This window comes from Oenanthe melanoleuca, chromosome 20 (genome assembly GCF_029582105.1).
Source record: "Oenanthe melanoleuca isolate GR-GAL-2019-014 chromosome 20, OMel1.0, whole genome shotgun sequence".
NCBI lineage: Eukaryota > Metazoa > Chordata > Aves > Passeriformes > Muscicapidae > Oenanthe > Oenanthe melanoleuca.
Genome location: NC_079353.1, coordinates 972,971 through 985,697, shown reverse-complemented (window position 1 = coordinate 985,697; position 12,727 = coordinate 972,971). Strand labels below are relative to the sequence as shown.

General features: G+C 45.6%; 1 protein-coding gene across 1 annotated transcript; it reads left to right on the top strand.

Moving 5' to 3' along the window:
- Nucleotides 1-13: 13 nt before the first annotated feature.
- Nucleotides 14-5,917, top strand: DPM1 (dolichyl-phosphate mannosyltransferase subunit 1, catalytic). The gene is made up of 9 exons (XM_056507044.1): nucleotides 14-122; nucleotides 736-835; nucleotides 1,523-1,556; nucleotides 1,955-2,031; nucleotides 2,142-2,167; nucleotides 2,464-2,559; nucleotides 3,080-3,148; nucleotides 3,452-3,566; nucleotides 5,455-5,917. The coding sequence occupies exons 1-9, from the start codon at nucleotides 16-18 to the stop codon at nucleotides 5,557-5,559; spliced, it is 729 nt and encodes a 242-aa protein (XP_056363019.1). The 5' UTR covers nucleotides 14-15; the 3' UTR covers nucleotides 5,560-5,917.
- Nucleotides 5,918-12,727: the final 6,810 nt, after the last annotated feature.

The following is a 12,727-nucleotide window of genomic DNA, read 5'->3' as shown; positions in this document are numbered from 1 at the left end:
CGCGTCACTGCCGCCATGGCGCCGCGGGGCCCCGGCCGCGTCTCCGTGCTGCTGCCCACCTACAACGAGCGCGACAACCTGCCCCTGGTCGTGTGGCTGCTGGTGCGCACCTTCAGCGACAGGTACGGCGACACAGCCGGCGCCGAGCGGGACGGGCGCGCCCGGTGCGGGGTTCGGACGGGATGGGCAGGGACAGATGGGTCTGTAGGGCTGGGGAATGCCGGAAAGGGACCCAGAGACGGCACAGGGGGAAGGCAGTGACACCATCCGAGCGCAGAGAGGTGTTCCCACCCCGCAGCGAGGAACAGAATCGCTGAGGCTGGAAAAACCTCACCAGCACATCCAGTCCCCCCTGTGCCCCATCGCCACCCTGTCCTCAACCTGCAGTGAGGAACAGAATCACTGAGATTGGAAAAGCCCTCCCAGCACATCGAATCTCCCCTGTGCCCCATCCCCACCGTGTCCTCAACCTGCAGTGAGGAACAGAATCACTGAGGCTGGAAAAACCTTACCAGCACATCGAGTCCCCCCTGTGCTCTGTCCCAGCCCGATGTGAGGCACAGAATCGCTGAGATTGGAAAAGCCGTCCCAGGACATCGAGTCCCCCCGTGCCCCATGCCCCTGTCCCCAGCTCTGAGTGCCACCGCCAGCAATTCCTTGGACACCTCCAGGGATGGGATCCAAACCTCCCTGAGCAGCCCCTGCCCGTTCATTGGGAAATCATTCTCGTTTCAGTGGCATCGATTTTGAAATTATCATCATAGATGATGGAAGCCCGGATGGGACACAGGAAGTTGCTCAGCAATTGGAAAAAATATATGGCTCAGATAAAATAGTGAGTTGTGTATTCGGTAATTCTTTTTGGTTTGTTTTTTTGTTGTTGTTTGTTTGGTTGGTTGGTTGGTTGGTTGGTTTTTTTTTGGTATTGGAAAGTACTATAAGTGCTTTCTTATAGAACTGGGATGGATTCCCTGGATTCTGCACTTTCTTCACACCCTTGAACAAGTTGTTGTACACAATTTTAGACACATGTAAGCTCATGATAGTTTATAATGCTGCATTCTGACCAAATATGTAAAATCATGAATTGTTTGTAAAATGCTGTCGATCCTTGGTGCATTGCTGTGTGCTCCTGAGCAATGACTGGGGTTTGGATAAGATTTAATTTAATTTTATTTGACTGCAGGAGTAAGGAAATCGGAAAGATGAAAGCTGGGCTGGGCTTATGATTTATTTTTAATCTGTCTCATTGCATTCCAAGAACAGGAATTTTTGATTTATTATTTTTATCTTTGTAATATAACAGCATAACCCTCAGTTATATACAAGATGCTGTCATTTCCTTAGTGGCAGTCAGATACTTTTCCAATCTGTTACTGTGTAAATGCCAAGTTTTTTAAAGTATTTCTGGATTAAGTTGCATTTATGAAGATTGTTTTAAGAAAAAAATACATAGCAAGTTTTAGAGTCTTTTTAAAAACTGTGTGTCAAGTAATTTATGTGTTTTCCCTGTCTCCTGTAGCTTCTGAGACCCAGAGCAAGGAAGCTGGGCCTGGGTAAGTCCTTATTAACTCTGACTAGTAAAAACAGATAAAAGAATCTGCTGGATACTTTGACTGATCTAATGTATAAAAGTTCAGAAAAAAATCACAGTAAAGCCCAGTAAACCACAGTAAAGCAGAAACACACTTTCATCAAGTTGTGTGTAAACAAACAAGCTTAAAAGACGCACATAAAAGTGCAGTGTGTTGGTAAAACATTTCCCAGAGCTGATCCTCCCTCCTGCCCTGCAGCCACTGAGCACAGACTGGGCTGGAATTATTGGTGATCCTTTGGAGCCCTGGGGCTCCTGAGTGCACCTGGGGCTTTTAAATGACATTTCAGGTAGTGACCCAACCTCAGGTGAAGTTCCTCTGTGCAGTTGTGTGAAAACAGTTCTTTCTGTTTCCATCAGGCACTGCTTACATTCATGGAATGAAGTATGCCACTGGGAATTTCATTGTGATTATGGATGCTGACCTCTCCCACCATGTAAGGCTGCATTTTGTGTACTGTCCCTGCAGTCTCTTACCATCCAGGTTTCAGTGGTTGCTGTATTTTACCCCTGCCCTGTTTTCTGATCTGTCTTCCTTTCATTGCAGCCAAAATTTATTCCAGAGTTTATCAGGTAGGTGCTGATTATAGTATGATAGTTGATCTTTATAAATTATTTATGAGTCTATAAAATTCTATGCCATAGTGGGTAAAAGGCAATTATAAGATTTCCTGAAGTAGCTTTTTATAAGAGAACAATTAACAGGTATTTGAATAATGCTCACAGCCACCCTAACTATTGCTTTCCTCTCTTCTTATTTGTTCAGAAGTCTGTAAAATACACAGTACTGAAAGAATGATTGTTCTTATTTTGGAATTTGTACTTTGAAACATTCCTCCAGTTTTTCTGATAAAACCAATTGTTTACAGAAAGCAGCAAGAAGGCAATTTTGATATTGTATCTGGAACGAGATATAAAGGAAATGGAGGAGTGTATGGCTGGGATTTGAAAAGAAAGTTAATCAGGTTAGTACTTTCCAGCTCTTCACACAGAAATTTGTTATTTGTAAATAAGAATTCCAAGTACTCCATCCTGTAAGATGAACTCTTCAATCCCCAGAAGTGCTGGGCACTGCAGAATCCCACTAAATACCAGGAGCACCCACCAGTGGCCAATTCTTTGGTTAAAATCCAACAAGAAGGACTGGAATGACATGGGTGGGCTTGGCAAGTGGGTTGGAACAGTGGTCTCAGGTTGGGACAGACATCCATTCCATCATGCAGGGAACAAGCAGACCTGGCAGCTGCAGGGACACCTCAGCCTGCACAGCTGGAATGCTCCTGTCCCTGCCAGAGAGCAGGCAGGAGTTAATGTTGATTTATTTATCCTGCAAGGAATCTGGAGCACAAGCTGTGTTAGAGTCACAGGAAGTGGATTTGGATTTGGATTTGGATTTGGATTTGGATTGTTCCTGGTTTTACTGGCTAGAGTAAGTGCCCATCTTTTTGTACTAACCAACTCTGACACTGATGTTTTCTTTCACAGTCGTGGAGCCAATTTTCTGACTCAGGTCTTGCTGAGACCAGGAGCATCAGATCTAACAGGGAGTTTCAGGTAGGGGTCTGGTTTGCAATTCCTAAAGTTTATTGGAATAAGGAACTTAAAAGCATAAAGTTTATGCTGAATAAGGAACTGGAGTAAGAACAGACCTTCATTACTGTGGAGTGTGAAATCTGTGTGGAAAGGGTGGAAGAAACAGTGGATTAGATGGCAAGAGCTGCTGCTCCCATGACCTCCTTAGAGTTTTATAAATAGTAATGAGCTGAGTGATTGCAGTTCAGGTTCCTACACACTATCTGGATTTCTAAATTCCAGAAACTGGGCTTCAGGTTATATTTCCTTTGGCATTGTTCACAGGTTGTACAGGAAAGAAGTCTTGCAGAAGCTGATGGAGAAGTGTGTTTCTAAGGGCTATGTCTTCCAGATGGAGATGATTGTCCGGGCCAGGCAGTTGGGATTCACCATTGGAGAGGTATGGGGCAGGCTGGGAGAAGTGCACTGTGCTTCCCTTCCAAGGGACACACAGGCTGCTGACTTCTGGGGACTTCCAAGATGCAGCCAAGATTTTCAAATTAATACAGAGAGATTCCATGTGTAGAGTTCTATTTTTCCAGCCAGACCTGAACTTGCAGTTATTTATTCCTCTGGCTTCTCAAATCCTTCCCCTCTTCCTGCTGCCATTCCTTCAGCAGCACACAATTTCACAAGGTTCTTCAAAGGAGGGAAAGAAGTCAAAATACACCACCCTGCTTCCTATTGTACAGGCATCTCTACTCAAGTCTTTACAAATCATTTCATTTTCTCCAGCAGCCTGATTCTATTTCAGATTCCTTCTCTGTCAGTTATTGCCTTGTTATTTTCCAACTTTCCAGCTCTCACAACTCTGCTTCTAAACTATTTGTGCTGTCTACAGTCAATGAAAAAACTCCATGAAATTGTTAGATTCTCTATCTCCAGCAGCCTTTTTTATTTCATTGAATTGCTCTTGCTGATCTCTTTAAAGATGCTTCACTGGAATCTCTCTGCAGGAGAATCTCAGAGCCAGTTCTTCATCCTCATTTCCAGGACTGTGAATTGTCAGAGAATTCTCTCTCTAAACTTCATGTGTGCCATTTCTCCATCAACACAGGGTAGACCATTTCCTCACAACAAAGCAGCTCTTTTCTTCCACCTTTTTTACTTGGGGAGCAGCATCCCAGGGAAAAATATTTCTTCAGCAAAGTTGAGAATTGAGATTGAGCTGTGCCAGTTTAAAAGGAATAAATGGCTGATGAGAACTGACAGAGGCTGTACCTGAAGAGCTGCATGTACATCTCTCCGGTTCTGTGCTTCACCAGTGTCCAGCACATGGAACAGAGCCTTGGAAAATGCTGCCTGTGAGACCAATGATAGAATTTCTTGTCCAGGGAAGGCAGAAGTGCAGAAACAACTCAGTGCTTAATTCCTGTGCTAAAGGGTAACACTGGAGCCCCCTCATTAGATGAGATATTAACTATTCTTCATGCTGGTCAGGAAATGCCCCTTGGCTCCATACTCAGTGATTTCTGCCCATTTCCTGTAGACCAGCTGTGTGGATTTGCCAGGATTGTCACTGGGACCATCAAGGTGACACTGCTAAGACAGCAGAGTCATTGCTGAGTCTCTGCCTGCCTTTCTGGGCATCTTCTTGTCCTGGGCTCTCTTCTGCTGGAATTGTGAGACACCTTCTGGCACATGTGCAGGGGCTGGGGATTTGTGTGTTCCTTTTGCCAGATGATTTCTGCCAGCAAAACACCAAGCCAATGTTTTAGTGCCTTTTGCAACTGCAATTCTTTATTTCAGTTCCTGAAGTGTTTCAGTTTTGCAGACAAACATGATGGAAGTTGTTGAATATTCTAACACAGGGTTGGCAGAATGTCCTGTCACATGTCCCAAATAATCTATAAAATGGCCAAAGACTGGTAAAAGCAGGTCCTGTACAACAGGCACTGTCATGTTCTGAAGGCATCTCCCAGGCAGGCTGAGGCTGAGCTGTTCTTGGGGGCAGATTTGTGCTTCCTGAGGCACTGACTCCAAGGCTCTGAGTTTGGCTGACAAGGAAATGCTGGAGGCTTTGGGAGCTGTTAGTTTGCTGTGCCTGGGTGGATCAGCCAGCCATGAGTAATGTCTTTGGATCAGCTTTAAAGGTGCTAAAGCAAGGAAATCCACACTCCCCAGCTCTGGGGCACCATTAAAGGCCCTGGTGAGAACTGGCACAGAGGAGGCAGCCTGCTGCTTCTCCTCCCTGTGCCTGAACAAAGCTCAAAGGCCCTTCTTTTGCACCAAGAATTTCTGATGGTTTTGGTTTTGAACCTCACAAACAATTTTGCTTGTTCCAACAGGTTCCCATCTCGTTTGTGGATCGTGTGTATGGAGAATCCAAACTGGGAGGCAATGAAATTGTCTCCTTCCTAAAGGGGCTCCTGACCTTGTTTGCTACAACCTGAGAGTTCATCCTGAAGTAATTTTTCTAGACAAACATTTTCTGATGTCTGTGTAGATTTAATCCTGTAATAGCAAAAGTTTGATCATTTGTGTGGTGGCCAGAAGACCTGCTATGACCTAACAATTAAACAACCATCAACAATAAACATTCTGCAGCCCAGGATGCTCCTTCCTACAGAAATGGACTGTATGTTAAACCAAAAATTAATAAAGGCTAATGTTTTTCTATTTTTGTAAAAATAATTAAGTCTTAATGAAGAACACAAAGCTAAATGATCTTTTGCATTTGGAAATGAATCATTATTCAGCAGAAGCTAAGGATAATTTTGAAATAAAGACAAGCAAGGACAACAAAACCCCTGGAATGTGTCCTGTGGTTTGTAGATATTAATTTAAAGAGATACTAATTAGTGTCCTTTCTTTCCCTCAGCACATGTGCACATTGTCATGAAGCAGCTCCAAAGAACTGCTCATGGCTGGGGCAGTTCAAGAGGAAATCAGAGTTCAGTGGTTTGTGCCTAGACTGGAAAGAAGGAATATTCTTTGGATAGGAAAGGGAACCATATGTGTGGAATAATTTTGTATTCTGTGTTTGTCCAGAAGCAGATGAGTCCCTTTCCTTCCCTTCCTTGGAAACTAAACATATTCAGAGTCTGTGAAACGGGACCTCACCAGGTTTGGGGGAACAGAAAACCCCATCCACCTCAGGGAAATATTGCAGATTTTTTCTTCATGTCAAGTACCAGTTTGCAAAGTCAAGTCTGTCTTCAGTAAAGATCCAGATCCTGAGGAAGGAAGTACAGACAGAGCAATGCAAATTTTTTTTCACAGCCTGATAGAGCCAGAACTCAGAAATGATGAAGCTCTTGCAATCAAATGTTCATTTGGGAAGAGGATGAGATTATTCTGATAATGGCTTTATAAATCTATATTAAAAATATGTCCTTTTATTGTGGATACCTGTGGAGTTTGTGGACACCTGGATCAGAAAATTAATGGTGTGACAGGAGAAGCAACAAGTGTCTTTAAAATGCTGCCTATTTGGCTCATGTTTGCATTCCTTTAGCACACTAGATGCAGTTGATGATGTTAGAAAAAAAATTTAGGAAATCTGTAGATAAATGATAAATTTGTATTTCAGAATTAAATAATTCAATAAAAGTTGCAGTAAAGGTTATTTAGAGCTAGTGCTCTGTTCTCCAGTGGGTTTGTACAGATTCTGATGGTTTCTCCTTTGCTGACTGTCCAAAGTAAATGCTAAAGAGAATTTGCTGTAAAATAATAAAAGATGCAGCTGCAGGTTTTGAATCCACATGTAACTAGATCACATTTTGTGACATTTGCCTGTACTTTTTCAGAAGATTACATATAATTTCATTTGCTGCAGACTAATCAGAGTAATAATATACACAGAGATGCATCTCTGGATTTAAGGGCCAGTGAAATCTGCAGCAAATGGGTTTTATCTGTTTGTCTCATTTGGAGGTTTCATAGCAAAAAGCATTCTTTTAAGTTAAAAATAGTTATGAAGTTTATAATGACCAAATAAGGAGGGTTTGGATGTTTATTTAAATTTACATAATGCTGATCATTTGCTGGAATGCAAATTAAGCCTCATGAAGTTCATCTTTTCCTCATTTTTATGTAGGAATATATAACTGAAGTCCAGTGTATGAATTATTCATCATCTGACTGCTGGGAATTAGGGTTCAGCTTTTAGAAGGTTCATAGTTACTTTTTTAATTATGAAAATTACCTAGTAAAATTCCTTCATTTATTGATGAGATCATGTTTGGAGGAAGGTGCTTCCACATTTCAATTAGGATCATAACACAGGAGTATTCTGTGTGCTGCAGTGTGTGAAAGTTTGGAATGTGGCAGGGCAACAGGTTTTAGGTAAATAGGTGAAATTTGTCACTTAAAGGTGATCAGGAAAAAAAAGTGCTATCAAGGAACAAACCCAAGAGCTCCATGGCATCAGGAGATGAGCAGACACCACAGCAGTGCTTGAAAGAAGGAGAACTGATCAGAGTTTCCACCTCTGAATCCATGGATGCCATGGACAGGGGAAGCAGTAGGAGCAGCCAGGCTTTCCTGCCTTGGTGGATATACAAACACACATTTCACCACACAGCCTGGAAACCATTTGGCTTTTCCCAGCAAAAAAAAGTCTTGTGATCTTGCTGTTCTCAAAATGTTAGTAACAGACTATAGTGGAACAGCACTTCTAATACTTGGAGATCAGGTGCTTGGAACTCCATATAATATCTTAAATATTCATGTACTAGGGATTTATATAGTGGCATTTTAATTCTCAGTTCCTTAATACCATTGCAATACTCTCCTTGCCTTGTTTTGGCCACCACAAAACACTGACTTGACATTTACTGAGAATTTTTCATTTCATGTCCTTGGCTTTACAGTTCCACATAAATCAGCTTTTCTTAATTACATCCATATTCATTTCCTATGAAGGCACAAATACTCTGCTAATGCACTTTCTCTATTATACTTTCTTAGGAATCTGTGTCTGCAAGCACTCAATCATCTGGCAGGAGCAGGAGCTGTAATTGCTTCCTGGCTCCCTCAGTTCAGAGCAGGGCTGGAGCTGCTCAATGCAGGGGTGAAGGGAGCTCACCTTGGCACCAGTGACTTCCCAGGCCCTGAGCAGATTTAGGGTGTCAGGCAGAAGGCCCAGCAGTTCAGCCCCTCTGACCCAGGAGGATGCTGAAGCTGGGACAACACTCACACCCCATTTATTTATGTTCTGGAGTGTGAATCCAGAGTCAGCCCCAGATCTCTAACTGTTCTCTTTGCTGAGGATTTGTCTGCTCTGAGGCTTGGGAGGTCAGTTTCACCCTTGCTTTGGATTTTTGACAAAATCTGAGCCTTTTACCTCAGCCTGCAATAAAGATGAACCTCATTGCCAATATAAACACCACAATCAAACAGATTTTCCAGTGGACTGTGTAGAAATCCAACTGCAAGGCTCCACAACCTTCTGCATATCAACAGTAAAAAATAATGATGCCTAACCAATAATATTTATTTGAGAGTCTATCAGGATCCCAAGTACAAGGCTGGATTGAAATCTTGGCAGAAATGAATTCAGTGACAGATTGCCTGCTGAGCTCAGTGCAGGGATGACTGCAGTGACAGATTTCAGTGGCTGGCATTCCAGAGCTGAGGCAAATCCTAATCCAGGACCAGCAGGAGCAGGGGGTGTGCAGGGACAGGAGTGCTCATCAAACTCTCCCTTGGTTTAGAACATACTGATGACCTCCCCTGTGCCATGATGTAGGTGACATGGGCAAAGAAAGGAACTAGTGCCAAGCACAGCAACTCTGAGCATCATTTCCTCCTCTGTTCATGCCACATTTTACCCTCCCTCTCCAGGCACTGTGACAATTAAAAACTTTCTTATAGACTGGCTGATATTGTTCAGGGGGAAATACATTGGAACTAGAGAGAGAAAACCAAATTGCACCTTTTAATCCAAAACTAGATCTGAAAACTCAGCTGTTGAGAGGGATTTCAAGAAAACAGAGAGCATAAAATGGGAAGTTGTCCCTGCAAGGTGGTGGCACCAACTGTTGAACAGAAACTGGCACCAATGCTGGCAGGTGTCTGCTCAGCACAGGAGCTGGGGCTTTAAAGATCATTGTGAGACCAGTGGTCTTAATGCTGATTAACTTACTTGTATTTGTTATATAATTAATTATGTTGTGTGTGAAGCCATCAATAGTTGTCTCAATTATTTGGTACTTGAATAAAACCCAAGCATGACATTGCTCCTGGAGCAGCACTAGGATGAATGTGGGCACAGCTTTGACCTGAAGCAGCAGCACAATGCTTGTGCAATTAAACCTATTCGGTTTGGGAGTGCTAATTGTCTCCCCTCTGGAGTGAAGTGTTTAGTCTCTTACAATGCAGTGATTTTACTGATTTTTCCAGTGGCTGTATTGTCAGAAACAAAACCCACTTCTGTAATAGAAAAAGTAGATTAAGACTATTAGCATCAACTTCTGCTTCATTTTCTCTGTACACGGGAGAAAAACGATGTCAAGACTGCTTTTCTCTTTCTTCCTCACTGCTTGAATTTTAGCTTTACCATCAATCTTTTCACACAAACTTTGTAAATTCTCATCTTTCTTCCCCAGCTCTCTGTTGACAGCTGTCACTGTGTAAACCACCACGAGAGCCCTCCTGAGCTGAACGAGGACCAGCTCTTGTCCATCATTCAGGACTGCTTTCACACCCCCTCTCATCCTTCCCCCATGTTCTCAGCCCTGTCATTGCAGATTTTACCCCGAGGCAGGCAGTGGCTCCCTTCTGCTCCAGCTTCTGCTGCCACAGCACCTCTCCCTCCTGTTCCCTACCCTAAAAACCTCTGCCTGCACCACCCCTCCTGTGCACTGAGTGTTTCTGCCTCCTGACACTCCTCTTCCTATCTGGCTCGTATTTCATCCCCTCCCATGCCCAATTCCAGTTTCTAAACTCTTCTGAAATGGTTTTCCATACTGTAATTATGGACTGAGTACCCCATCATGGCTGGGAGTGTTCCCAGCTGGAATTCCTTGATATTTCTGCTCTTGGGGAACTCTAGGCACCTCTATCTCCATCCCAGCCTTATCTTATCTTGTAAATATATACAGCAAGATATAAACTTACTCAGGTACTTTCACTTGCTCCCAGAATTCAGGACAGGGAATGATGCCCAGCAGCCTGTTCAGGTCTCCTGTCTGGATTCCAGGTCTCTGTGTTTGAGCTGTTGTGTCCTTTGCACAGATCTTTGTGTTGTGTTCATTCCCTTAAATACCTATCAAATATCATTTCTATCTCCAGCTGCATTATCATGTCCCACTACACTCAGTTCCTCCAATCTTCAGACACTTCTGCTTATTCAAATCCAGCCCTTAGAGTAGGTTTGTGGGTTGTTCTTCTGGAGCTGTTGTATTTTTGTGTTAAGTGAAGGTGGTCAGTGGTAAGGCACAAATAAAGTGTTGAAATAGGAAGGTGCTCAGGTCTGGGGCTGTGTATTTTAGGCAGGAGCAAACTGGCTCAAGCAGCCATGAAGTTAATTGAGAATTTCTGAATATGGTCCTGACTTAGCAACGTTTCAGAATGTTTCCCAACATACTTCAGTGATTGTGCTATCAGAGAAAAAATATCTGCTCTTGGAAGGCAAAATGACGTTGTTATAGGAAAACCAAACCAGCTCTCTTTGCTTTCCTTCCTTGAGACAGATTCCACAATGTCTCAGAGAAATCTCAAAGCACCTCAGTTCTAGTGGCTCTTTAACGCCAAGCACGAGCTATGGATTCAAAGTTCTGTGTATTTTCCGTTTTTTTAATTTACATTTCCATGGAAAAAAAAAAGACTCTGTGTCTTCCTGACTCATGACCAATGATGTGAAGATGCCATGGAAGCACCCAGTGAAACCCAGGTGTGACTTGCAGTGACAAGCAGGGCATTTCTAGGAGCCACCGAGCCAGAAAGTCTCAAAGCAGCCTCTAAAATCTTCACAAACGCTATTTCAGTGAATTGTGATAATCTGCACGTGCAGATTATCAGGACACCAGTCACTTGAAAATGCACAAGATCCTTGAGTTACATGAAGTCTAAAGAATTGACACCTAATTGACACTCTAAAGAGGTGACACCTCTGCTTTGCTTCTGTCTTTAGGGGAGGAATCAACTGGACTTTCCTTTCTAGCACTGGGAGGCTGAACCCCAGCGTGTCATGAACCAGAAAGGGTGTGAATGCTGAGGACAAAGGGAATTACACTTTACTTCATCCTCCAAGCGCTTGTGTCTTTCTGAAGTAAAAAAAGCCACCCATGCCTTTCACTCCTAGAGGGTTTTTTTACTGAGCTATAGAATTCATTCTCGTTTGTTGAAGAGATCTTGAGCAGTGTCATGATCCACAAGGAAGAATCATATGTGGGGTCTTGTCCCGATCCAAAGCTCCTGCTGCAAAGTGGAATGTCCAGTGTCTGTGCCCCGGTGTGTGTGAACACAAGTGCCATGGCACACCACAAAGGTCACAGCCCTGTCTTTGGGCGCTGGCCCGTTTGCAGGCTGTTAACCCAAAATGGGAGCGCACATGGGAAGGATTCTTGGGGCTGTCCCGTGCAGGGCTGGGAGCTGGACTCGACGGTGCTGGTGGTGCCTTCCAGCTCAGCATATTCTGTGGCTCTGTGGTGAATCTGGATTTCAGAGCGTGGCAGTGCATCACTCCACAGCTCCAGTGTCCCCTCACAGAATCCCCTGAGCAGTGCCACTGTCCCAGTCCATGGCAGGCTCGGCAGAGGGGGTCCCAGCGAGGATCCCACACGGCATCGCCCCACACGAGCCTCCCTCACTGCCTGGGCTCGGCCAGGCTGCGCTGGGCAGTCCCGGAGCCACACAATGGCTCAGCCGGTGCCACCGGCACACAGGAGTGTGTCCTGACGGGTGTGAAACGAGACTCCACAGCCGCTCTGGGCTCTGTTCAGAGCTGGGCAGAAGTTGTGTCTCCTGTGCAGGGACAATCGCTGGGCTCAGTCCCTGCCCGTGGCTCTGGTGCCATCGCTGGGCCCCGGAGCAGAGCCTGGGCCCTGCTCTGCTCTGCACACAGGGACAGCCAGGGCTGAGGATCCCTCTCCAGGCCGAACAGCTCCAGCTCCTTCAGCCTTTCCTGGGCACCGAGATGCTCCAGGCCCTTCAGCATCCTCACAACCTCTGCCGGCCGGGCACGGTAAGCCCGGGTGGAAGGCAGGCCGTGCCGTGCCGTGCCGTGATGTACCGTATGGAAGGCAGGCTGTGCCGTGCCGTGATGTACCGTATGGAAGGCAGGCTGTGCCGTGCCGTGCCGTGCCGTGCCGTGCCGGGCGGTCCCGGGCCGCGGGGGCGGGGCGGGCGCGGCCCTGAGGCGCCGCCGCCGCCGCACGAGCCCCGCGCGCGCTCCCGGGGCCGCCCCGCGGTCACGTGCGCGCCCCCCGCGGTCACGTGCCCCGCGCCGCTCGCGCCCCCGCCCCGGCGGCGGCGGCCCCTCAGGACGGGATGTAGTCCCGGCCGGGGGCGCGGCGGAGGGATTCCCGCGCCGGACCCAGCCGCAGGGCGCGGCGCCTCCTAGCGGAGCCGGGGTAGATCCCGCCGCCGCGCCGCCGCCGCCGCCATGGCCGCGGC